We start from the raw sequence: 24,177 nt of genomic DNA, 5'->3' as shown, positions 1-24,177 counted from the left end.
TCTTGTTCTTGGGCTGGGAACTTCGGGAGGAGGCGCCTTCACCGGAAGCAAAAGCGGCTTCACAAGTCTTCTTTTGGTTGAGGACATTTTGTAATTGGTGGTGAACTTCCTCTGGGTTATCGGAAACCTCAATGGCAGGGTAAACGGAAGATCCTTTCGGAAGGCCTATGTATTGCAATAGTCCATAAATTGATTCTAAGTCATATTAAATGTTTGAAAGGGAAAAAGAAAGAAGTTTTACTTACCATGATTTTGCCTTTCCACCCAAATTTGGGGGCCATTTTCTTCCACCTTTGAATCTTCATTGTGGAAACACTATAATTTTCTGTACCAATTGGGCCAGGTTTTTGACCGATGGTGGTTCCCAATGGGTAGTTGGAGTAGGAAAAATAAAAATTAGCAAAGAAGATTTTTTTTTAATGTGATAAGGAAAAGATATCCGAAGACTTACGAGTAAAATTTCAAGATTCAGGAATGATAGGTGTTGTTGTAGGATGAATGTCCTTGTTAGCGATGATAACAAATCATTCCATCCAGCCACGATCAATTTCATCATCAACACTAGTAAGAAGGGCATGGTGGCCGCATTTGTTGAGCTTTAGCACACCTCCTCGGAAGATCTTTAGGAGAATAGAGGTTGATCAAGTGTGCGAGAGTTAGGGTTTTCCCGGTCTCGGAGCACAACTTTCGAAGGCAAGCCACCGTACGCCATACTGATAGTCCTGCTTGAGCCAAACAAATTTGGTAATAATGACATAATTCTAAAATTATGGGGTCAATTCCTTGACCCAATCCCAAAGTGAAAGTATATGTATAAACATACATGAACTCTGGTTTGGAGAAGGTAATCCTTTCCACTTTATTGGGGGCGAATATTTCAATATTTTTTCAATCGCAATCTTCCTTCACGACGGGAATGCTAGAAAGATGAATGGAAGAACCTGCAAACAAGCCAGTGTCTGTTGCTTTTGGGATTAGCAGGTTCTTTTTGGACTTGAAGGTCTCACTGAGTGTTAAGTTGAAGGGGTATGATGGTGTTAACGGTAGGAGGTTCGAATTCGAAATCAACTTCCTTTGTTTTGTTCTTTATAGGGCTACCACCAAAGAGAAGGTCGGAGTTTCTGAGGACAGCGGTATTAGAAGACATGATGGTAAGAAATTTGAGTAAGAAAATTTTATTGTGAAGAATGGGAATTTGCAGTATGGTTCTAAAGAAATTCAAAGAAGAAGAAGAGTTTGAAAAGTGAAAAGTAAAGTTGAAGAATAGTGGAGAAGTTTATAAGCGGCATAATTCATGGTCATGATTACCTTGAAAACTGGCAAAAATCAGGGTAACACGTGTTCGAGTCATTAAATGCAAAGAGATGTGCGTGTCATAAATGAATATGATATTTTTTCAAGGCAAGCAAAGACAGGCTGATCAAATTACTAGAATAATTGTGTTATAGAGAAAGGATGAAATTTAGGTTGATCAGAAAATTAGAGGAACTAAACTTCTATCCCGAAGCTATGAAAAAGCTTTGTCGCCGGTCCAGAATTTGGAATGGGCTAAAATATCAGAAATCTGAAAGATTACTCTAAAGTATTATAAAGAAAAGAAGAATTAACCTAAATAGCCGCCTACCTGACTGCTTAAACTAAAAATAACCGATGGAGGTATAATGTATGCATAATTTATGTATTATATGTGTATAATTATATATAATAAATGTATAATCTATATATATGGCTAAAAAAAATAAATAATGAATATGAACGGCTATTTGTGTAAAGATCCCAATTATAAATGAAGGCCCAAAACACCGGCCTCCAACAACTGAACAATCCAACTTTAAAACCCTAGTTTATCTAAGCCCACCATCTCTCCCTATAAGTACCCCAAAAAACCCTAGAAATCATCTTCTTCACCGGCTGCCCATTTGCAAAGAAGCAGAGGAGATTAGAAACCAGCAAAAATGAAGTACAATCCAAGAGTGTCCTCCTCCCGCCGTAAGAGTAGAAAAGCCCATTTCACTGCGCCGTCAAGCGAGCGCCGGGTGATAATGAGCGCGCCGTTATCCACCGAGTTACGTTCAAAATACAACGTGAGATCCATGCCGGTGAGGAAAGACGATGAAGTCCAAGTCGTTCGTGGGACCTACAAGGGGCGCGAGGGCAAAGTCGTCCAAGTGTACCGTAAGAAATGGGTAATTCACATTGAACGCATAACACGTGAGAAGGTTAATGGATCTACTGTTAACGTTGGTATTCACCCTTCTAAGGTTGTTGTTACGAAACTCAGGCTTGACAAGGACAGGAAATCGCTACTTGATCGTAAGGCCAAGGGACGCGCTGCTGCTGATAAGGACAAGGGTACTAAGTTTACTGCTGAGGATATCATGCAGACCGTCGATTGATTTTTCAGTCGTATCTTTCTGTCTGGTATTGCTATTTTAGCTAAAGAGAGTTTTTAGTGCTTTTGAGACATTGAATTTTGTTGGAGTTTTTGTTTTCATTTAAAGCAATGATGATGATACTTCTGAACCTTAACTTTATTGGGTTAATCAATATTTTCCATGAAATCCTTGTGTTGCTATGTTTAATTGATTGTTACTGGTAATTATTGCTCGAGTCGAGTGATTACATAACCAATTTGTGCCTTGAACATTTTATTGTATCTCACTCAATAAGTGAGATAGTTAAGCTAAGTGTCGGCTTAACTATGTAACTTATATATGTAACTTAGAGAAAATACAGCATATGGTTTAGAGTCTTAATAAGTAAATTATTATGTTGTAAAGAACTGAGGCTATGGAGAATTCATATATCCTTTGAAATGGTTTTATGAATCAATGACTCTATACCTGTTTACAACTATCAATGACATGAGTTTTTGTATCATTGATTTGAGAACCATATATATTAAGCTTTAGCGATGAGGGAAATTTTGTTTGCAAATTGGTTGCAAGCGTTGTGAACATTATTGTACACTTCTATCGTGTAGAGTTGCTTATTAAATTTTGCTTTATAGAGTGTTTTTGTGAGGTTTAGTATACAGCTTGTTCTGCTTGAAGAATAGACATTAACGATAGTGAGTCTTTTGAGTGATAGAAACAAAAGAACACAAGAAATAGGTGTAAGTTAGAGGGATTAGTACTTGCATCCTCTTCACTTCATATTTTACATCCTATATTTGGAGCAACAATTCCCCTTGTTCTTCCTTCTGCTTTTATGAAATAGTCTAGTCTTCCCTTTGTTTGGTCATTCTTTACTAATTAGTTAATATATCCTTTGTTCCAATGGACTTATAATCGATTTAAAAGTTATTTGCTCAAGTTAGATGGGTCTTGGTTGGTTTATTTAGTTGAGTGACATGTGGTTCCGAGAAGTTAATTGTTCCATATGCTACTAGGAAATTGTTCTTTGTCTGTTTGATTACTTCCAATGATTCCTGGCTTGAAATTTTGGCCTGTTTTATGAGCTTTTAGCTTGGGAGACGATTTCTTGTTTACTGCTACAAGATTTACTCATTAGTTAGGCTCATTCATTTCTTGAAACACTAGCGGGGCAGACAATGCCAATGTGCAATCCCAAATGCTATTTTATGGTGAGATGCAGGGAATCCATCACAAAAGACCCTGTCTCTTAGAATTCAGGCTATTATAACGAGTCAGATACTAACGAGGTGGGATTGAGTTTAGCATGTTGGTACATTTACATTGTGTCTTGTGTTTGCACTAGGTCTTTTAAGATTTGCTTGTCTTCATAAAATATAGAAAACTTCTAGTGGAGTCCTGGATTGAAAGGGGTCTATATGGAATATGTGTTGGTTATTTATATAATTGACCTAACTTGCTTGATATTGATTCTCTTAGTTGCTGTTCTCATTTTGTTGTGTTCTTGGTATTTTAAGCCTAGTGGCAACTAGCCAGTTCACTTTTATGGGAACAATATTTCAATCTTCAAATGCAGTTGGATTAGTCTTAAATTTCTTTTTGCTGGGGCCCGATAATCTCTGGTAGCATATTTGCCCTCTAAGCCTGGTGCATACGACTTAATGATGGCCATCGATGTTATTAATCTTTTAACCATAAAGCTCTTGATTCTGTGTATCTGATATTTCAATCTGAATATTTCATTTCAGACATGCATATATCTATTTACTTTTCGAAAAAATCTAAAGCAGACGTTAGAAAAGCAATAAGAGAGAGATAAAGATCATGAGATCAGTTTTTGTCGCCAGCTTCTCTTTCTCCCTCTCTCTAACACACACACACACACAAAACACTCGCACACAATCTGCTAAATAATGTTTTACAGATTGCTTTCTACCCAAAGTTGTCAATCATCAAAGGCCATTTTCCCACTGAGATCCACTATTTTTCCTCTGTTGCCCACCCTGGAATGCTGCATGTCCTCTCTCCGTTGCCTCACATCTGATATCTTTCCTTACCCGCCATATGCAAGTCAACTACCACATGAGATGTTGGGTGTATATCTTGAGTGAGTGTTGCTGGATTTTGTTGGGTACAATTTGTGGAGTCTATATCTAAAATTTGGGGCTATTTGGTGAAGGATTTGGGTGGTTGCTGCGTTGATTTTTTTTGGGGTAATTTGTTGCCTTGATCTGTGGGGAAGGATAAGGGGATGAGCAAGGAGGAGAAAGAAGAGGGTGGGCCCATCTTTCCTTTTTTTTTTTTTTTTGGGTTATGTACGTGCCTACAAATTTTTTTTTTACCACCGTCAGTTATTAGGGGAAAAATAATTCACTCGAAATGTGTTTAGGGGTAAAGAAATGCCACTTTAGTTTAAGTGTTCAATCGAGTTTTCCGGACAAGTTCAGGGGAATTTTATCTGTTTTCCTGTAAGAAATGATGTTGTAATTGTAAACAAGGAATATCTCTCTACAAAAAAGTAAGCTATGGTTTTCGCTTTACTCTTTACCTTTGTAATAATTTTTCTCAGATAATGAGCTAATCCTTATCCACCGAATGCTCAAAGGTTAAAAATTTGGTGGTTACAGAAATATTTGTACCGAAAAAACGAAATTATCAAGTGTAGATCACAAGGATTGATATAACGCAGAAATGCTAAAATATACTTCATTTATTTGAAAGTGTGAAAGTGTAGGTTAAATGTGAAAGGTTATGAAAGTATATTTATCCTTCAAAGGATTGTGAAAGGTTGTAAGTAACTTCATTTCATAAACTTACTTGTAGAAGTGTAAGTAAAGGATAAATGTGAAAGTGTAAGTTAAAAAGTTTTTAAGTGTCAAAATGTGTCAATTTGTTTGGAAACAAACAGGAAAAAAGAAACCACCAAAAGATATGGTGCAACGGATATGGCTGCTCCTTCCTTAATTCTAGCCCTAGGTATGGAAAAATCCTTGGTAGGGAGTGCTTCCCTTCGAATGGGCCGTTACCCGGCGCGAATCGGAATATAGTTGGGCTCTAATGCGGGTACCGAACACTGGGTGAAAAAAAAACTAGGAAAAAAGAAGTGCCATACAAAATGAACCCAAATTATAAATGGGAAAAGGGTCAAATATACTCTCTACTTTCATATATTGTCTATATTTAACCTTCGTTATATTATCGAACCAAATTTATCCCTACAATCAGCAAATTTTTAAAAATACCCTTTGATCTGTTAAGTAATCCAAAATATCCCAAACTCCTTTTATTTAAATCATTTGTTGTTCTGTTTGGTCTACTATTTTTTAAATAACTGGCATTTACTTGCTTTCTGAATTAGAGAAAGAAAAAATAACAGAAAAAAATATTAAATAATACAAGTAGGGGTGTACGAAGAAAACTGATAAACCGCACCAAACCGATAATCCGAGTCAAACCGGAAAAAAACCTGATGTGAATATTTATTATAATGTAATTTATAATTTTTTCTTAAACTTTTTCACAGTTTTATCTTTTAACGTATTATTTCAAATTTAGACTTAACATTCTTGAATGATAAATCAGTTTTATAGCCCATAAATGTAGTAACTCAAACAAAGTTCAAATTAATACTAATGCTAACAAAAGAAATTCAATTCAATACTAGGAATGACGATAGTGTTGGATAATTATTTTAGTTTTACATTGGTTTATAATGAAAATGCATAACTTAGTTTATCTTTTTCTTTAGTGCTTAGTTATGTAATTAATATTAGTATTTATTAGCTATACTTATTTTAGCATGACCTATATAATATTTTTAGGTTATGTTAATTTTTATTATGGCTTATTAATTAGCAATATTTTTTTTTATGTAATTTTATTATTTTATCTTTGTTATTGAATATTTTAGTATAATGATATGACTTATCTCATATTATTATGTTAGTTTCTTGGAAAACACATTATATAGTTGTATTCTATTAGGACTTAAGAAATATTTTGAGCACAAGTTACATATTTTATACTGTGAAGATTTTATCGGAAAAAAACCTAAAAACTCGAAAAACCTGAGATTGAAAAACCCGACTTTGTTGGTTGGTTTGGTTTATAAATTTAAAAATCCGACACCATTGGTTTGGTTTGATAATTGAAAAATCCGAACCAACCCGACCTATGAACACCCCTAAATACAACCGAATAAACAAAATATAGTAAATTAAAAAATCTAAATTAGGTAGTTTTTCTAATTTCTAAAAGTATTTACAACATTCCAATTTTAATGAATTCGTTGCACCAAATGTAGGTAGGCTTTGCAATTGAAGTTGAAGTTCCTCGGATACTTTACACTGTCTAATTCAACTTTGCTTTAATTAAATGCCTACACTTTGTGCGCTCTTAAGTTAGTCGATCAAACTCTATACGAACCAGACAATGACAAAATATATTTGAATATACATGTACATATATGATAATCAGCTCCATATAATACACAATAAATAGACCAACTAAATTCTACGTTGTATATATGATTAAAAAATAAATAAAATTCTAAACCAATTTCATATATTACAAGAAGAGAAATGGGTGCATTGGTAATTCAAAAAAAAAAAAATGAATATTTATATAAATCTAGTAACTTTAGCATTCACATCAATAGTAATTTTTGAAAATAATGGAGCAAGAAGAATAACAAGTGATTTAAATAAAAAAAATTTGGGAGATTTTGGATTACTTAATAAATTAAGGGGTATTTTTAAAAGTTGCTAATTGTAGGAGTTAATTTGGCCCGATAATATAACGGTATGGGTAAATTTGATCCGATAGTATAACAAAGGTTAAATGTAAACAATATATGAAAATAGAAAGGTATATTTGACCCTTTTCCCATTTTAAATTTGTGTGGGGGAGGGGGGGGGGGGGGCGCAAAACTTTTTCAATAACCTATGTTCATTATTTGGCCTAGGAACTTTTGGTAGGGCAGTTAGACTTCCGTTTATACATAAAGTTTGATGGAAGATTTTTTTAATTATTTATTTATTTATCGAAATTAGCGTGTGTTCATAAAATTTTTAATTTTCACTTGAAAATACATTTTGAAAATTTTTGAAAATTTAAAAAACTACAAAAAATTATTTTTCAAAATTTTCACTCAAATCACTCACAAAACTTCAAAACAACCGAAACTGAAATTTATGTCAAACACAACTCTAAATTTCAAATACTTTTCGCCATTTTTCGAATTTTACAATTATTATGTACAAACGCCTACTTGGTCTTTTCTTTTCTAGCAGATAACGAATAATGGTGCGTAGCCTTGCATAACTAACAAAAGTAAACTTGAAAAGAAATGGAATCCACGACGAAATTACAAGGTTGGTGAGAATTGAATTGAGATGGACTACTGTTAAAAAAAGACAGACCAGAAAAAGTATTATTATTATAAGTAGTAAAAAGAAGAAAAAGGGGGTCTCAACTCTCAAATCAAGTTCTGCTTCCGCGTTCATGGCGTGTCTGACAAAACGCGTAAGAGATTCCCCTCTGAGTTCACCTAATAATATACCATCATTACTTATCTCAAAAAGATTAAGAAAGGAATAAATAAATAAAAGTATCTTTTTTTCAATGTTTTAAATTTTTAGACGATCATCTACAGATATTTACGTTAAGATTTCTCTATCACCCGTTCACAAATATCTGTACGTACTTAAAAAGTAATTCTATCAAGAATCAGAACAAAGCATGTTAAAATATGTAATAAGTACTATAAATGTCAGCTTAATTTTTCAGACCATTGATATCACAATTAATTCCACTCAAAGCACTAATTACACCCTTAATTAATTTCCCTTCCCATAATAAATAAAACGAGTAGTAATGAGCAACAAAATATTGATATCACAACTAGCAGCAAAATATTGACCGCGTCAACTCTTTAGCATAAAACGAGGAACAAAAATTGGAATTAAGAAATGTATTAGAAGCAAAGGGAAGCTTTCATTCATGTCCACCAACCATCTCTACTTATAGTTTCTCTCACCTAAAACTCGGATCCTTCTTCTTCTCTTTGATCCCCTTTGTCTCATTTCTTAATTTTTCTCCATAATTTTAAAGCTCTAATTTCCTCAAACTTTGTACGTTTGTTCTTGCGTCAAGCTCCTCCCCTTTTCGTTTCAGTTTTACGAAAATGTGTTGGAAGCTTCATACTCCCTTTTAAGTTTTAACCTTCCTCTCCTTTTCTTTTCACCCTGTTATATACTAGATAGGTTCTTCTCTTTTGTATCCTGTTTTTCCAAAAGGATTGTATTTTTTGTATGCTTGAACCCAACGTGCATTTCTATAGTATATTATTTACCATATTGGACGTTATACTAATTAATTAGGAAGAGGTGAGAAGAAAGTATGGAAAGCTATTTGAATGAGAATTTTGGAGGAGTGAAGCCGAAGCACTCGTCGGAGGAGGTGCTGAAACGATGGAGGAGCCTTTGCGGTGTTGTCAAGAACCCTAAGCGTCGTTTTCGTTTCACTGCCAATCTCTCCAAGCGTTATGAGGCTGCTGCTATGCGCCGTTCTAATCATGTATGTACTCCCTTCTCTCTCTTTCTGTATTTTCTTTTCTGATCTTTATATAATGGTGATATTTGGGCCAGCTTGCTACATTTGGGCTATTTTTTTTTTTTTTTTTGTGTTCATATGGATATTTTATTTTTTCTGTTCATGTGATTTCTTGTCTCTGCTGGAATGAAATTCCATGAGTTTCACCACTTCAATGGCCGCCAGACTACATACTTGGTGCTTCATTTTTGTCTTTCTGTGTTTTCAATATGAAAGGAGTATCATAAACGTTTATCATGATTAAAGTGGTAGTATATACGATTGAGAACAAACTCAGCTTATGTGTGTTACCCAAAGCATAATTGGTTTCATATCCGAAGAAATGGTTATGAAAGATTGATACCTGAATAACTCGTATTGTTACATATAATAAATGTAACCAAGAAGTGTTACTAGTTTTTGATTGAGACGTAATTAATTGACTGATATGTTTGAGGATACATGTAAAATGGCTGAATATAATGAGCTTTTAGCAGACCTGCTGAATTGGGTATGCATTTGAATTTGCAACAACATGGTGATTGGATTGAGTTGGGACGCATTTAAATTTGCTTCACCAATTTCATATTCTAAAACCAGGTTAATTTGGCTAAGCCTTCTGTTTTATGTGTTACAGGAGAAACTGAGGATAGCAGTGCTGGTTTCCAAGGCTGCATTTCAGTTTATACAAGGTTAATTTTCTTTTCTTTTCTCTGTCTAATTACCTCTTAAGATGTACTTTAGATTAATTCTCTGAAATTGCAGGCATGCAAGCAAGTGATTACACTATCCCTAAGGAAGTTGAAGATGCTGGTTTTCACATCGACCCTGATGAGCTAGGATCCATAGTTGAAAGTCATGATCTGAAAAAACTGAAATTTCATGGAGGAGCAAATGGGATTGCAGATAAGCTGGCCACGTCAAGTACTGATGGACTATCTACTGATAATGAAACTGCTCTAACCCGCAGACAGGGCATTTTTGGAGTTAACAAATTCCAAGAAAGTGAAGCTCGGAGCTATTGGTTGTTTGTCTGGGAAGCCCTTCAAGACATGACTCTCATGATCCTCGGTGCGTGCGCTTTTGTTTCTCTAATTGTTGGCATTGCAATGGAGGGATGGCCTATAGGGGCTCATGATGGTCTTGGTATTGTTGCTAGTATTTTGTTGGTGGTGTTTGTTACAGCAACAAGTGATTATCGTCAATCCTTGCAGTTCAGAGACCTTGACAAAGAGAAGAAGAAAATATGTATCCAGGTTACTAGGAATGGATACAGACAAAAGTTGTCCATATATGATCTAGTTCCTGGTGATATAGTTCATCTTGCGATAGGAGATCAAGTCCCTGCTGATGGACTCTTTCTTTCAGGATTTTCTGTTTTAATTGATGAATCCAGTTTGACTGGAGAAAGTGAGCCAGTAATGGTCAATGCTCAAAATCCTTTTCTTCTTTCTGGAACCAAGGTCCAAGACGGATCTTGCAAGATGTTGATTACAACAGTTGGGATGAGGACTCAGTGGGGAAAACTGATAGCAACTCTCAGTGAAGGCGGAGATGATGAAACTCCATTACAGGTTAAACTGAATGGAGTGGCAACAATCATTGGAAAAATAGGCCTTTTCTTTGCTGTTGTCACTTTTGCAGTACTCTTGCAGAAGATGTTTGGCCGAAAACTGCAAGAGGGATCCCACTGGAGCTGGTCCGGGGAAGAAGCGCTGGAAGTCTTGGAATACTTTGCCATTGCAGTTACTATAGTGGTGGTTGCAGTTCCCGAGGGACTTCCCCTGGCTGTGACATTAAGCCTTGCCTTTGCCATGAAAAAGATGATGAATGATAAGGCACTTGTCCGCAATCTAGCGGCTTGTGAGACAATGGGATCAGCTACAACCATCTGTAGTGACAAAACTGGAACACTAACAACCAACCGCATGACGGTAGTGAAAACATGCTTCTGTATGGATGCCAAAGATGTGAGCAAACCAGGTGATGCATCTGCACTTTGTTCAGAAATGCCAAATTCTGCGCTCAAAACTTTGCTGCAGTCGATTTTTAACAACACTGGTGGAGAAGTTGTAGCTACTAAGGGCAAGAAGAATGAGATATTGGGAACCCCGACTGAGACTGCTATATTGGAGTTTGGTTTAGCACTTGGTGGAGATTTTCAAGCAGAACGACAAGCAGGAAAACTTGTGAAAGCTGAGCCATTCAACTCTACTAAGAAGCGGATGGGTGTGGTGCTTGAGCTTCCTGAAGGAGGTTTAAGGGCTCATACCAAGGGTGCTTCAGAAATAGTTTTGGCTGCCTGTGACAAAGTAATCAACTCAAATGGTGACGTTGTTTCCTTGGACGAAACAATAAGAAATAATCTTAACGCCACCATTGAACAGTTTGCCACTGAAGCTCTTCGTACCTTGTGTCTTGCCTATATGGATTTGGAAAATGGATTCTCTCCTGATGACGATATTCCAATCTCTGGGTACACTTGTATAGGAATTGTAGGTATAAAGGATCCCGTTCGTCCTGGAGTTAAGGAGTCTGTTGCACTTTGCCGTTCGGCAGGCGTGACTGTTCGGATGGTCACTGGAGATAACATTAATACTGCAAAAGCCATAGCCAGGGAATGTGGTATACTGACAGAGGATGGTATAGCCATTGAAGGACCAGTTTTCCGAGAAATGAGTCAAGAGGAAATGCTAAAAGTGATTCCCAAAATTCAGGTACTGTACTCAGTTTGGTTTACTAGAGAATGAAGTCATTTGTAGCAGAGAAGTCTTCTGGAAAAGTTCTATCCTTGGTATGATTTTTAGTTTAAGACTACATTCTTTTTTACTTCTTCAGGTGATGGCTAGATCTTCACCGCTGGACAAGCACACATTGGTAAAGCAATTGCGGACAACATTCAATGAAGTTGTTGCAGTCACTGGTGATGGAACCAATGATGCTCCTGCACTTCATGAAGCAGATATTGGACTGGCAATGGGCATCGCTGGAACCGAGGTGAATACAATTATTTCATTCTTTTTAGTTCATTCCCATTCCCACCACAATCCTTTACTTGTCTGTATTCTTAATGAAGGCCAAATTCTCATGGGGTGGTGTGGTTAAAGGTACAATCAATTTGTGGATTATAAGTACCATAGGACTGTAAATAGAAAACAGGAGAATTGAGCCACTATATGCTTTTGCATTTTTCTGTTTGGATCATGCTTCGTAAGATAGGGAGCAATTCTAATGCTTGCAACAACTGCCCCGAAAAATTTTGTTTGCTAGTGAGGGAATAAAAGGACTATTACCTGATCAAAAGAGCTTCATGAAAAATAAGACGGGAATATCTGTCTCTGACTTGGGAGAAAAACAAAAAGGAATAGTATTATGTCCCACTTGGCTGTTGAGCTTCTAAGACCACTGACTCTGTTTGCAAAATTTGCCAGATCAAACGGTTAAATTGAGATGTAACATTATTGATTTCTGGTTTCAGGTTGCCAAAGAGAGTGCTGATGTTATCATACTGGATGACAATTTCTCAACAATTGTTACAGTGGCCAAATGGGGACGCTCAGTCTACATAAACATTCAGAAATTTGTTCAGTTTCAGCTAACGGTTAATATTGTTGCATTGGTAGTTAATTTCGCTTCAGCTTGTGTGACAGGTCAGGAGCCTTTCCCTCTGCTGTACCATTCTTGAGTTTAGTTATATTTGCTGAATAGCCAAAGAAAATGCTAGTACGTTTCACTCATTCCTATGCTTTTTCTTTAACTATGCCTCAGGAAGCGCTCCCCTTACTGCTGTTCAACTTCTGTGGGTCAACATGATTATGGATACCTTAGGAGCACTTGCTCTAGCTACAGAGCCCCCTAATGATGAACTAATGAAAAGAGCCCCAGTAGGGAGGAAAGGAAATTTTATCAGCAACGTCATGTGGAGGAATATCTTGGGACAATCCTTATATCAGTTCTTAATTATATGGTTCCTTCAGGTATATGGGAAAACAATTTTCCGTCTTGATGGCCCGGATGCTAACCTTACCCTCAACACAGTTATTTTCAACTCATTTGTCTTCTGCCAGGTAAATTATAAAGAACATTTCTATAATTTGTGTGAAATTGTTTGGTTTGTAGTATCAAATACGGTTCGAGGACAAGCTTCAGTGGTTTACATTACACCTGTTTGATTCTAAATGCAGCTTTTCAACGAAGTAAACTCGCGAGAGATGGAAAAAGTTGAGGTTTGGGAAGGCATACTGGATAACTACGTATTTGTGACAGTTATTGGTGTAACTCTTTTCTTCCAAATCATAATCATTGAATATCTGGGGACATTTGCCAACACCACTCCCCTCTCATTTTGCCAATGGTTCCTAAGCGTATTTTTCGGGTTCTTGGGCATGCCAATTGCTGTAGGCTTAAAGAAGATAGAGCTATGAAGTTCATGAAGTAGTGGTGCCAGATCTTTTGTACAATCACTTGAAGGAGGAGCTGTTCATAGTAACTCACTCTAAGTGGTAGCACAAAAACCTCTTGCCTCAACTAGGAGGAAAAGAAGTGAGAATTCTTGGTGCATTGTAGCATCACTAACACAGTTGTAAGATACCAACTTTTCTTCTATTTCCCTGGTTTTTCTTTGTATTGAAGAAACAAAAGGAGGTAAATCTGGGGCTTAGGATATCCTGCTCAAGCTTGTAAAGCAACTTCTTGTAGTTTACATCAATTTCAGTGCACAGAAACAATGCTGCTCATTTTAACTGCTGATCATGAGGAATGTTTTTGCTAAGCCTTGATCCAATATCTTATTTTCTTTTCTTGTTTGCTTTTGTAAATCTAAGCATTGATTATTCACTGTTTAATCTATTTCTAAGCAGGAGTTGCTTTCGCATATATTTGCACATGCTATCATACTGTAGTCCTTTATTTTGCTTGGTTTAGCTCATAAGCACATTGGGTGGGTTATTTCTCCGCCCACAGATTGATTCTAAGACAATGTTAAACTAATCTATCTATAAAATTTAGTAGTTATGTTGTCTTTCCTTTTTGATGATCTATTTCACAAAAGCTTTCCTATAATCTTTTGGAATATTATTCCTCTTTAAATTAACTAACTTCCTTGAAATTACAATACACCAAACATAAAGAATTTAGATGTAGGCATACTATATACTAGAAGAATATGTACATTCCAAACGCAGATTTTGTACCTCTACTAAAATGGAATGACACAAATATTTTTAAAAGGAAAACAACAACAATTTCTATAGTTACGAATTCTTAAAATATTTGCAAAGTATAGCTAACTCCAAGCCGAAAAACAGGGGATGTTGGCGATAAGTTAACATAAAGCTAGTTCACCTTATGCTGAATGCTCTAATAGAAGATACTGCGCATTCATATAAGCGACCGAAGTAGTTTAATTAATTGATTAATTATGATATGTCTAATATTTTCAAATAAGTTAACCATAAAAATTGTTAACGATACGAACTGATAAGTAGAGGTATTTATTGATCTAACCAGCAGTTATCAAATCAAATCATACTTGTTTATTTGGAAAGAACAGTGGTGTAATAATGAATCAGGCGTGAACCGCGTGCAACAACTGAATTTGGATTGTAATGAAAAAACCAAAATCCTTAGGAAATTGACCACTGAGGGCTTAAAACACCGCACGTTTAACATACTCGAGAGAAACCAAAATATTGGCATTGCATTGGATCTGACACGGATATCATTTCATTAAAGTCTGACATCTAACTTTTAGTCTCAACTTGTTCCCCAAATCAAATTAAATCGTCCCTTTTGCCTTTGAATAATCAACCCAACAATCATTTGAGCTCAAGCTTCTAATAGTTACAAGAAGAAGCTGGCATTTGTCATTTGACAGCTGCAATGCATATTTGATGTGTAGTACAGTAATTTTCTACCACTAGAAAAATCTTGGTGTAGGTCAAGTTTGTATTAGAGAGGGGAGGGGAACCAAGTTACTGGAAAGCAGTTCAGTTTCTTCATCTTTGTTGGTTGTGTTGTCTTCAGCAAGGTAATAAAATACCACTGCAAATTTTTTCTTGATTAACTGAAACATCTTTCATAAACTGAAGAATTTTACCTCTAATATGAAATACGAAACCACCCGACTGTACCTATTAACCATTACTCTGTTAAACTAATTAATAGGACTAAAATCCTATGGTGTGGTGTATACTATCAACTTTATGTAATTGTTCCTTCTCATAATTAATGTAGCAGAAGGAAAACAATCAGCAAATGGATAGGAGGAATGATGGATTTCCTCTCGAGAGAACATTACCAAATCCGCCTCCATTGCCTGTGGCTTGGAACTCACCAATAATGCGAAGAAACTGCTCCAATTTTACTGCTGCAAAGAATATGTGGGATTGCCTCTTTGATGAAGGTTACAGAGCTGATGTCTCAATTAATACAGATAACGGTGGCACCATCTATGCACATGCTAGTATTCTGGTAAATTCGAGATTCAATCCCAGTTGTTCGAATTAATCTAAATCTTACACTCATTAGTGTAATTCCAAGTCATCTTTAGGGTGTGTCGTGAACAACCAACCATCATACTGTAAAAATTGGATGGGTTCGACTATAATCATTAGGGCGTCCTAAAACGATCTACTAAATTCAGCAAGTTGTTCCAAAGGATCAAAACAGCCGGTTACTTAATTATATAGCGTCTCTGTAGGCAACTTAAACTCAAGAAAGTCTACACATTGATGCTTTAATTTCAGGGTATGGCTTCTCTAGTATTCAAAAGCATGTTGAACCTGAATCAGTCAAGAACTCACGGTTGTAGAGGTCATCAACGATCAATCTCTATACGTGGGGTTCCACCTGAAGCTGTTCAGATTTTCATTCGGTTTTTGTATTCTGCCAGGTAAAATGATTCTCCTTCCTAAGCACTTGCTCCTCTAGCTTCCAGATTCTTGAACAATATTTTCAAGGGGATTCCAGATTTTCATTCGGTTCTTGTGTTAATTAATTGCAGACCTCCACACGAGATTCTTTTGTTTTAGATTTTTGTAATCTAACTAAAAATAAGTATCTAACCTTAACAGAATTTTGTTGTTTGATGATTGAAAATCTGACCAGGCACATAAGTCCAATGTAGTTGATCTCACTTTCTCATGAAGATACCAATCAGATGAAAATTTGAAACACATTAGTATACATTCTAAAGGTAGTACCTTTGCAACCTGAACTGCAAATCAGAAGCGGATGCAACCTTGTTTACTAAGTTCAACTGAATCCGGTAATTCCGGAGCATAAAAATATGTGGAAAATAGTAAAACAAATACTACTAATTAAGTTCCGAACTAATAAATCTAAAGGTAGAATGGAATCAATAGTAAACACGGTTGATTCATCAAATTTAAGTTCTGGATCCATCTTTGAACTTGCAATGAACTAGCTTTTGATCATCTCAAATTATCAATTGTTCACTTTGCAGCTATGAAGAAGATAAAATGCAGGAACATGCGCTGAATCTATTGGTGCTCTCACATGCATATGTAGTGCCTCATCTAAAGCGAGAATGTGAGCGGCAGCTGCTGGAGCGAGGATTGATAACTACGGACAATGTGGTTGACATCTTTCAGCTTGCACTTTTATGTGATGCCCCGCGCCTTAGCCTCTTTTGTCACCGTTTTATGTTGAAACGTTTCAAGGCTATATCTTCCACACAAGGATGGGAAGCCATGAAAAAAAGCCACCCTGTGCTTGAAAAACAGATTTTGAAATCTGTAAATGATGAGGATATTGTAAGTTGAATCCTAAATGATGTCAATCCTGTTTATGTTTTTTTTTGGTCTCTTCTTTTCTAACTGGATTTACATTGGCCATGAAAAAATTGTTCATTCTAGCAGTGTCTTTTAACCTGTTTTATTAGGTAGTTTAAGTTTTGCGCACACGCAGTATATCAATTTTTACACCATCAGATTGACTTATAATAACATGTCATTCTTTATATCTAGTATGATATACAACAACAAACAACAACAACAACCCAGTATAATCCCACTAGTGGGGTCTGGGGAGGGTAGTGTGTACGCAGACCTTACTCCTACCATGAGGTAGAGAGGCTGTTTCCAATAGACCCTCGGCATCCTTCCCTCCAAGAACTCCCCACCTTGCTCTTGGGATGACTCGAACTCACAACCTCTTGGTTGGAAGTGGAGGTTGCTTACCATCTGAGCAACCCCTGATATCTAGTCTGATATAGTAACTCAGAAAGTGGAGTAATTACCTACTATAATCTGTTAAATTGCATTATAGTGTAAATGAATGTAGCTTAAATCCTTTAGCGGGTAATCAGTGTTATTTTTCAGGTTACTATATAATTCCACTTTTTATAGACAAGTAATTGTAGCTTTGTAGGTATACCTGATAATAACATAATCTCCTTATACTGTCAGTGTTTTGTAGTTAAACTCTTTTTCTAATTTGGTTGCAGAGGAAGAAGGAAAGAGTGAGAAAAATGAATGAGAGAAAAGTGTATGTGCAACTATATGAGGCAATGGAAGCTCTGGTTCACATATGCAAAGATGGTTGTCGAACTATTGGTCCATACGATAAGGTCTTGAAAAAAGATCAAACACCTTGTAAATATGCAGCATGTAAAGGGCTAGAATTGCTCATTCGTCACTTTGCTGGATGTAAGATGAGAGTTTCCTGTGGCTGCATTCACTGCAAGAGAATGTGGCAAGTTTTGGAACTGCATTCTCGCCTTTGTTCTGATTCGGATGTTTGTCGAGTTCCTTTATGCAGGTTTGTTGGACTTGTCTTTTGCCTAGAATATTTTTCTCGAAAAAATGTGTAGTGTTTGGCTGATAAGCGAAAAATACTTTAAGAAAATATATGTATTAGAGATAAAGAGTAATAATATATTTATGTATAAGTGGTGGATGAAGTAGATAATATGAAACTAAAAGTTAAGATATTGTAAGGAAAATAAGTTGAGTTCATAAGTGAGGGAAGTCATTTTTTCTTTCGTAACATATCTTTTGATAATGAAACACCAGAAAATAACTTATAAAAATAATAATTCTTTTTTTTTTTTTTTGGAAAATAAATTCCATAAAGATTGACGTTTGAACAGGAATTTCAAGCAGAGGAGGAGGAGACAGAAGAAGAAGGATGAAATAAAATGGAGAATATTGGTGAAAAAGATAGTAAGATCCAAGAGCATTTCAGGAATGCCGTTCTTCTCATTAGGCTCCTCATGATCTGATAAAATGTGCATATATTCAGTCCTGTCAAAGTCAGAATTCATCAATAATCTTCTTGGTCATATAAGCTTTGACACAGATCTAGATTTCTACTATGTTAGACTAATTAATTAGAGCAGTATTTTTGGCTTCACCATATTGAAGATTAATTTCATGTAATATTGTTCATTGATTTTTCTTATTGTAATAATAAAGTCGTAAAATTATTTTTGTCAACATTAAGTAAATTTTATTTGCTATGATCGTAAAGTTACAAATGTTTTACCCACTATAATCCAAAAACAGGCCTCATCAGAATAAGTTTCTATCAGTATTAATTATTTAGGTGAACGTATACAATACAAGAGGATACAGAAACATACTATTGCACATTGTTCATAAGATTGGAGTCCAAACTTAAATTCTACAAGGTAAAAACAACCACCACATGACTGCAATTTATTTTCTGTAACAAATTGTTGATATCCATGATTTTATGGTAAAAATAAGAGACACATAGTAGCAGACTAGCAGTAATTATAATATTTTAGTTGAAACATGTCTAAATGTTTGGAGATTTTTCAACATAAATAGTAGACAGTACTGATCAGTTTCAACTTACTCTTTCGTTTATTTTTCATGTTCGTTAGCACGAATTGATAGGCTCCAAGAAAAACAGCAGTTTTTTCCCTTTCGGTAAGAGACTTTTCTTGCACTTCATTCCACAGTTTGAACTAATTCTATATAATGGGCTGTTTCAGAGCTAATTGGAGCAACAGTTTGTCATATATACTCCTAAAACAAAAGGATGATCTAGTAATGTCCCTCCATTGCCATTATGTAGACCAAGAGGACATGTCAATGCATATATGGATCAGAATTTCCTTCCATACGAAACACATTCTAAAGCTTGAATTACACGTGTCTCTAAATATATCTATATCATGGCAAAAGAGGATAAAAAAAAGTTGTACAATAATTTGGTTCTCCACCATCCAATTATTATAGATTGTAACATCACTATGTTTTTTTCTTTAACTTTTTTCTTGTTTATGGGCAAAAGAGAAGGGGACAGGAAGTGGGAAGTGGAAAGTGGAACAATAAAAATCCAACTCACACTTATTGTGAAAATGAAGGACTCTCATACGATTTATACTAGACTATAAGAAATGTTGGTAGTGTAACATTAAATTGTAATTTACAGAAGAGTTGTTTTCCAAAAATATTTCGACACAAGTGGAGACCACCACAAATAAATTAGTGGAAACCAGTGCTTACTCATCATTATTCATTATCCAAATTTGCAGGTGGAATGTTTATATTGGAACTCCAAAAGATCTCTAATCACTATCTTTCAATTGCTATAGCACGTAGCAGAGCAAGTGCCCCACTCCCTTTTTGTTTTCAAGAAATCACATAAAGAAATAAAGCAATCCTCAACAAAGAGTTATTGTGCTTTAAGAGAAACCATAATTTGAATAAGAAAAGAACTAAAATAAGACAACCAAAGCAAAAAGTACTACCGGCATATCATATCTGAATGACATCATAGACATCCCAACTCATTCAGTTCCAGTTTTATACTCTAATTCTTTCTAAGATCTTTTTTTTTTAATTAAAAGAAGCCCCACTTAGCGGAGTGATAAATGTCGCCCCTAGTTTGCCACTATGAAAAATATCATAAAAAACACGCAGCCTAAATCTTTAACATGACCAGTGTAATTTGTACTATAATTGATGATGTATTTGTAACTACGACATGAATATGAATTTGTAATTATCTTTTAAATGACATGAATATAAGATATTTGTTATGCTATTACTATACAGGACTCAAGCTCTTTCCTTATTCATTTTTTCATACTCAAATAAATTTTAAATGTAAAAATAAATAAATTGATTTCTAGGACTATATTCTGAGAAATTGATTGACAAATTGTTACCTAATCTTTCAATCTTTTACGGGTCTTATCCTTTTAAAAATAAGGATATGCAAATTCAAGAGATAGAATCCAAAGATACCAAAAATCCACCATATGACAGAGGGGATCTAAAGAAAGGTCCTCTAATTTTGCAATTATATAAAGTTAATCCAAAAAAAAAAAAAAAGAACCTACAAAAATGAAAAATTGACATCTAAATTAGATTCCCTATTCTAAAACACAAGATATTGTCAATAAAAAGTTAAAATTCCCTTGGATCAACAAAAATAGAAAGACCAGGCTTTGATTTAGTCCAGTCACCTACAGACCCATCACTATAGTCTTCCCCTAATCGTTTTATGCACCATAAGTCCTCTGCGCAAGATAGTTTTTTCCAGTGCGGAATTCCTAACTTAAGCGGTTCGCAACTTGCTATTTCTGTCACCACCACCCCACACCGCGATTCTCCAGCTAAGTTATGAGCAAAATCACAAAGGGCCTTCACCAACTTCACCGCTAATGGGCCTTCACCACCAAGCCCATACAAAAAATGAAGCCCAAATGGCCTGAAAACTTCTGGCACTGACGGAACCTTAAGCCATGGAAAAGCCCGGTCCATTAAACGACTCGTCTTAGCTAAACCTCTTGTAATTTTGGATGCGCCTCGAACCTCTAATTTGAACACATCCTTACAGTTCCACACACTGAGTACAGCCCACGACTCGGGCCGACTCGTTAAAAACTCATTCACACCATTCCAACCTGAAAAGTTACCCTTTGGAACTGCTAGAAAAGTACCCAAATTGAGTTTATTGGTGAGAATTGAATCAATGTCCGTGGGGAAAAATTCTGTGGTGGAGAATTTATGGCGATACAGAGTTTCAGCTTCAATTGGGCTGAGTTTGATTATAGTGACACTTGTTGATATTTTGACTCTGTGCGCAAAAACTGGCTGCACTAGAATAGATGGAGTACGGAACTTGGTGTAGCCACATTTGTGTGTGAAGAGTTTTACAGAAGCATGGTTATCGTTTTCAGTAGCTATATATGAATATTCAGCACCATTTTCCCTGAACCATTCCTCCATCTTGCGCACCAATTTCAACCCAATTCCCTTTCTCCTGATTAAAAATAAAAATGATATTTATTAATGTTGGTTGAGTATAATTTTTATAGACTAACGATAAAATCATTTATATATAATTAGATTATTTATAAAAACAATTACAAGTAAAATTTTACGAGATCACATATACTAATGTACAAGTGCACCATGCAGCTATGCCCAAATACTTGGCCAACATGTTAAACTACACTAATTGTATAAAATAATTTTACATAGGTAATACTAATGTATTACTTAAATCCTCATAAAAATTTATGAAACTATAAACAACTTTATAATATTAGTATATAGTTAGAGAGTCAACTACTAATATACAACAAACAACAACAACAACCCAGTATATCACTAGTGGAGTATGGGGAGGGTAGTGTGTACGCAGACCTTACCTCTACCCTGTGGTAGAGAGACTGTTTCCGATAGACCCTCGGCTCCCTCCCTCCAAGAACTCCCCACCTTGCTCTTGGGGTGACTCGAACTCACAACCTCTTGATTTGAAGTGAATTACCACTAGATCAACCCACTCTCGTCAACTACTAATATATATAAAGAAAACAGGACAAAATATGAGGTCATTAGAATGTGTCTGTTTTCGGCAAATACTAAACAATAATTGGTCTTTTAGAACAAATAGAAATACGTGTAGTATTAATTAGAAGAGAATGGCTACAAATGTAAATAAGTAGTTACCGGTGCAAAGGAGAGACACGAAGGCCTAAAATATAGGCAATTTTAGTGAAAACAGGGAGATTGTTCCTGGAGAGTCTCTTCCCACATGTAACGGTTTTGATACAACCCCTTATCATTCCCACTATTCCCCTTTTCTCTTCTTTTCCCTCTGTCTCTGCTACCTGATCATCAATGTAAATGACATAATCAAGAATTAAACTATGACATATATAAAACATACACTTTATCACTTACAAATAGACTGATCAATGGTCAATGAATTACTGCAATATGTGATACAATAAGTTCAATACTAAAAAAATAGTAAATGTTAACCTAATCAAATTCATGCATGTTCTATATGGATAAATATAATACCAGCATGAGAAAGGCAGGAGAATGGCGAACTCTGCAAATAGGGTCACCTAAAAGGTCAGTGAAAAGAGAGAGTTTGCCGGTGGGCCCAACTTCACAACTTCTCTCTACCTCTTCTACTTCCCTGCAATCTTTCTTGCCGTCGAATTCCCTCACTATTATCCTCACTTTATCACCAACAGCCACAATCATCTTCTCTTTCTGTTTAATTGGAAAAACCAAATGTTTGCTTTTGTATAAAATGATACAGTTTTTAAAAGATAGATGTTATATGTAACGTCGTGATAGAAAGGCAAAACCAAAAAAAAAAAAGAAAAGGTGTAGTTGTAAAAGAAAAAAGGTTGAAAGAAAGAAAGGGGGCCGTTAAAAAGCTTTTTTTGGTCTGTGTCTCGCGCTATGAGTGAAGGGGGGAGCAGTTGGTTATGATTTGCAAAATTTGAACTTTCAGAAGGATAGTGCTTCCTCCCATTTCGCTTCCCTTTTATACTGATTTTGGTCTCTCTCTCTCTCTTTCCACAGTCCCCACAAACTAAAAATACTACTCGGCATAAAGATAAGAGGAAATGTTACCATAAATTGATGACTAATGTATAGGATTACTTGTAGAATCTTTTTATAATTTTCCATGTAGTTGGCCCGACTAATACATTAGACTCGACTAATTCAAATTCGCGCCACAAAATTGAAGCACACCATAAGAATTTTTTTCTATATCTATGGCTCACACACTAACCTCTAATTATTTAGCAGATACATCCTAACCATTCCACCACAGTCCTTGGTGCATGGTGATTACTAATTATGTAATTGATTTTTATTAATTTGAGGTATAGGACGCATAATTATTCAATCGATATATTTAACACTAACTAGCTTATTGTTAAAAGCAATGTTTTAAAAGGCGTGGGCGTAAGACGAGACATTTTATATATATCTCAGCGAGTCGTAAGCCCGAGATACGGGGCAGCATAAGCCCCATGAGTATTTAATTATTTTATATTTTATAAAATAATATAATTATAGTAAATATTTATAAATAGGTAAAATTGCATAAAAATTAATGAAAACTATAAATATGTGAAAAATCCTCCCCCCTCCCCCAAAAAAAAAAAATTTGTCAAAAAAATTTATTATACGCTACTTACAAGCACAAGTAATTTGAGTAGAAAAGAATAAAGTTTTCTACATGAAGGAATAAAAAGGATGACTAACCTGCAATTTAAATTTTGAACTTCATGCTATGGAGGAGAATGGAGTTCTCTTTATATTTGTAATTTTTTTTTTTTACTATTCGTTGCTTTTGAGAGATAGTAGCAGACTAGCGGACTAGATAAAGAATCAGAAAAGACGATAAATTAGGCTTTAATCAATAAAAAAGATCTCGGCTTTTAAATTTAATATATTTCAGTTCCTTTTTATAACTTTTGAGTAATTACAAGCTGAGTTTTGAGATATGAAGGACTTATTTAACAAAATTTATTTTAATCTGAAAAAGTCTCTTGGGCTTACGTCTCACTACAAAAAACGCGCCTCAAACGCCCAGATATACGTCCCGAATTGTTGGGCATACGCTTCTTGAGACTTTCGTTTCACACCATCGCCTCAGGACATTTTTTATGCGTCTTGCTCCAAGGCTCGCCCCGAAAACGTCTTTTAAAATATGGGTAAAAAAGAGTAGTGAGTGCAGCTAGTTTCTTACTAATGATTTTATATATTTTAAATATGCTACTCTTCTTTTTTCTACTGTCATCACCAACTTAATAGGAGTATAATTTTGATAAAATTTCGGCAAGTCCCTCTGGATTCTCTTCTGCAACTTTTCAACTTTCACTTTGGGAGTGGTGAGTGATGATCCTGTAGAAATGATAATGGAAGAATTAATGCTGTATTAATTTCCTGCA

The 24,177-nt window shown here is 35.4% G+C and overlaps 4 protein-coding genes across 6 annotated transcripts; 3 read left to right on the top strand and 1 right to left on the bottom strand.

Moving 5' to 3' along the window:
• Window positions 1-1,883: 1,883 nt before the first annotated feature.
• Window positions 1,884-2,561, top strand: LOC104085264 (large ribosomal subunit protein uL24z). The gene has a single exon (XM_009589260.4). The coding sequence runs from the start codon at window positions 1,956-1,958 to the stop codon at window positions 2,394-2,396; it is 441 nt and encodes a 146-aa protein (XP_009587555.1). The 5' UTR covers window positions 1,884-1,955; the 3' UTR covers window positions 2,397-2,561.
• A 5,860-nt stretch (window positions 2,562-8,421) lies between these two features.
• LOC104085263 (calcium-transporting ATPase 2, plasma membrane-type-like) lies at window positions 8,422-13,709 on the top strand. The gene is made up of 7 exons (XM_009589259.4): window positions 8,422-8,951; window positions 9,604-9,658; window positions 9,732-11,683; window positions 11,805-11,963; window positions 12,445-12,616; window positions 12,735-13,033; window positions 13,151-13,709. The coding sequence occupies exons 1-7, from the start codon at window positions 8,775-8,777 to the stop codon at window positions 13,388-13,390; spliced, it is 3,054 nt and encodes a 1,017-aa protein (XP_009587554.2). The 5' UTR covers window positions 8,422-8,774; the 3' UTR covers window positions 13,391-13,709.
• Window positions 13,710-14,696: 987 nt separating this feature from the next.
• Window positions 14,697-18,447, top strand: LOC104085261 (BTB/POZ and TAZ domain-containing protein 4-like). Of its 2 annotated transcripts, none has more exons than XM_009589254.4 (6): window positions 14,697-14,994; window positions 15,204-15,437; window positions 15,713-15,858; window positions 16,432-16,741; window positions 17,434-17,747; window positions 18,079-18,447. In XM_009589254.4, exons 2-6 carry the CDS (start codon window positions 15,222-15,224, stop codon window positions 18,203-18,205), a joined length of 1,113 nt encoding a protein of 370 aa, XP_009587549.1. In that variant the 5' UTR covers window positions 14,697-14,994; window positions 15,204-15,221; the 3' UTR covers window positions 18,206-18,447. The 2 variants fall into 2 exon arrangements, with proteins under 2 accessions (XP_009587549.1, XP_009587550.1); XM_009589255.4 differs by having other exon boundaries at window positions 15,201-15,437.
• A 1,789-nt stretch (window positions 18,448-20,236) lies between these two features.
• Window positions 20,237-22,787, bottom strand: LOC104085262 (probable N-acetyltransferase HLS1-like). Of its 2 annotated transcripts, XM_009589258.4 has the most exons (3): window positions 22,280-22,787; window positions 21,923-22,083; window positions 20,237-21,230 (listed from the first exon to the last, which is right to left on the bottom strand). In XM_009589258.4, exons 1-3 carry the CDS (start codon window positions 22,466-22,468, stop codon window positions 20,372-20,374), a joined length of 1,209 nt encoding a protein of 402 aa, XP_009587553.1. In that variant the 5' UTR covers window positions 22,469-22,787; the 3' UTR covers window positions 20,237-20,371. The 2 variants fall into 2 exon arrangements, with proteins under 2 accessions (XP_009587553.1, XP_018622555.1); XM_018767039.3 differs by lacking the exons at window positions 21,923-22,083; window positions 22,280-22,787 and adding an exon at window positions 21,622-21,765.
• Window positions 22,788-24,177: the final 1,390 nt, after the last annotated feature.

The sequence above is a fragment of the Nicotiana tomentosiformis genome, chromosome 2 (genome assembly GCF_000390325.3).
Source record: "Nicotiana tomentosiformis chromosome 2, ASM39032v3, whole genome shotgun sequence".
Lineage (NCBI taxonomy): Eukaryota > Viridiplantae > Streptophyta > Magnoliopsida > Solanales > Solanaceae > Nicotiana > Nicotiana tomentosiformis.
This window is presented reverse-complemented; position numbering and strand designations above follow the sequence as displayed.

Coding starts and splice junctions, on each gene's coding strand:
- LOC104085262 (XM_009589258.4), bottom strand. CDS start 22,468: ATGATTGTGGCTGTTGGTGATAAAGTGAGGATAATAGTGAGGGAATTC. Junction 22,084..22,279: donor CTCCTGCCTTTCTCATGCTG/GTATTATATTTA, acceptor ATTGATGATCAG/GTAGCAGAGACAGAGGGAAA. Junction 21,231..21,922: donor CGTGTCTCTCCTTTGCACCG/GTAACTACTTAT, acceptor ATTTTTAATCAG/GAGAAAGGGAATTGGGTTGA.
- LOC104085261 (XM_009589254.4), top strand. CDS start 15,222: ATGGATAGGAGGAATGATGGATTTCCTCTCGAGAGAACATTACCAAAT. Junction 16,742..17,433: donor CTGTAAATGATGAGGATATT/GTAAGTTGAATC, acceptor ATTTGGTTGCAG/AGGAAGAAGGAAAGAGTGAG. Junction 17,748..18,078: donor TGTCGAGTTCCTTTATGCAG/GTTTGTTGGACT, acceptor ACGTTTGAACAG/GAATTTCAAGCAGAGGAGGA.
- LOC104085263 (XM_009589259.4), top strand. CDS start 8,775: ATGGAAAGCTATTTGAATGAGAATTTTGGAGGAGTGAAGCCGAAGCAC. Junction 9,659..9,731: donor TGCATTTCAGTTTATACAAG/GTTAATTTTCTT, acceptor CTGAAATTGCAG/GCATGCAAGCAAGTGATTAC. Junction 11,684..11,804: donor AAGTGATTCCCAAAATTCAG/GTACTGTACTCA, acceptor TTACTTCTTCAG/GTGATGGCTAGATCTTCACC.
- LOC104085264 (XM_009589260.4), top strand. CDS start 1,956: ATGAAGTACAATCCAAGAGTGTCCTCCTCCCGCCGTAAGAGTAGAAAA.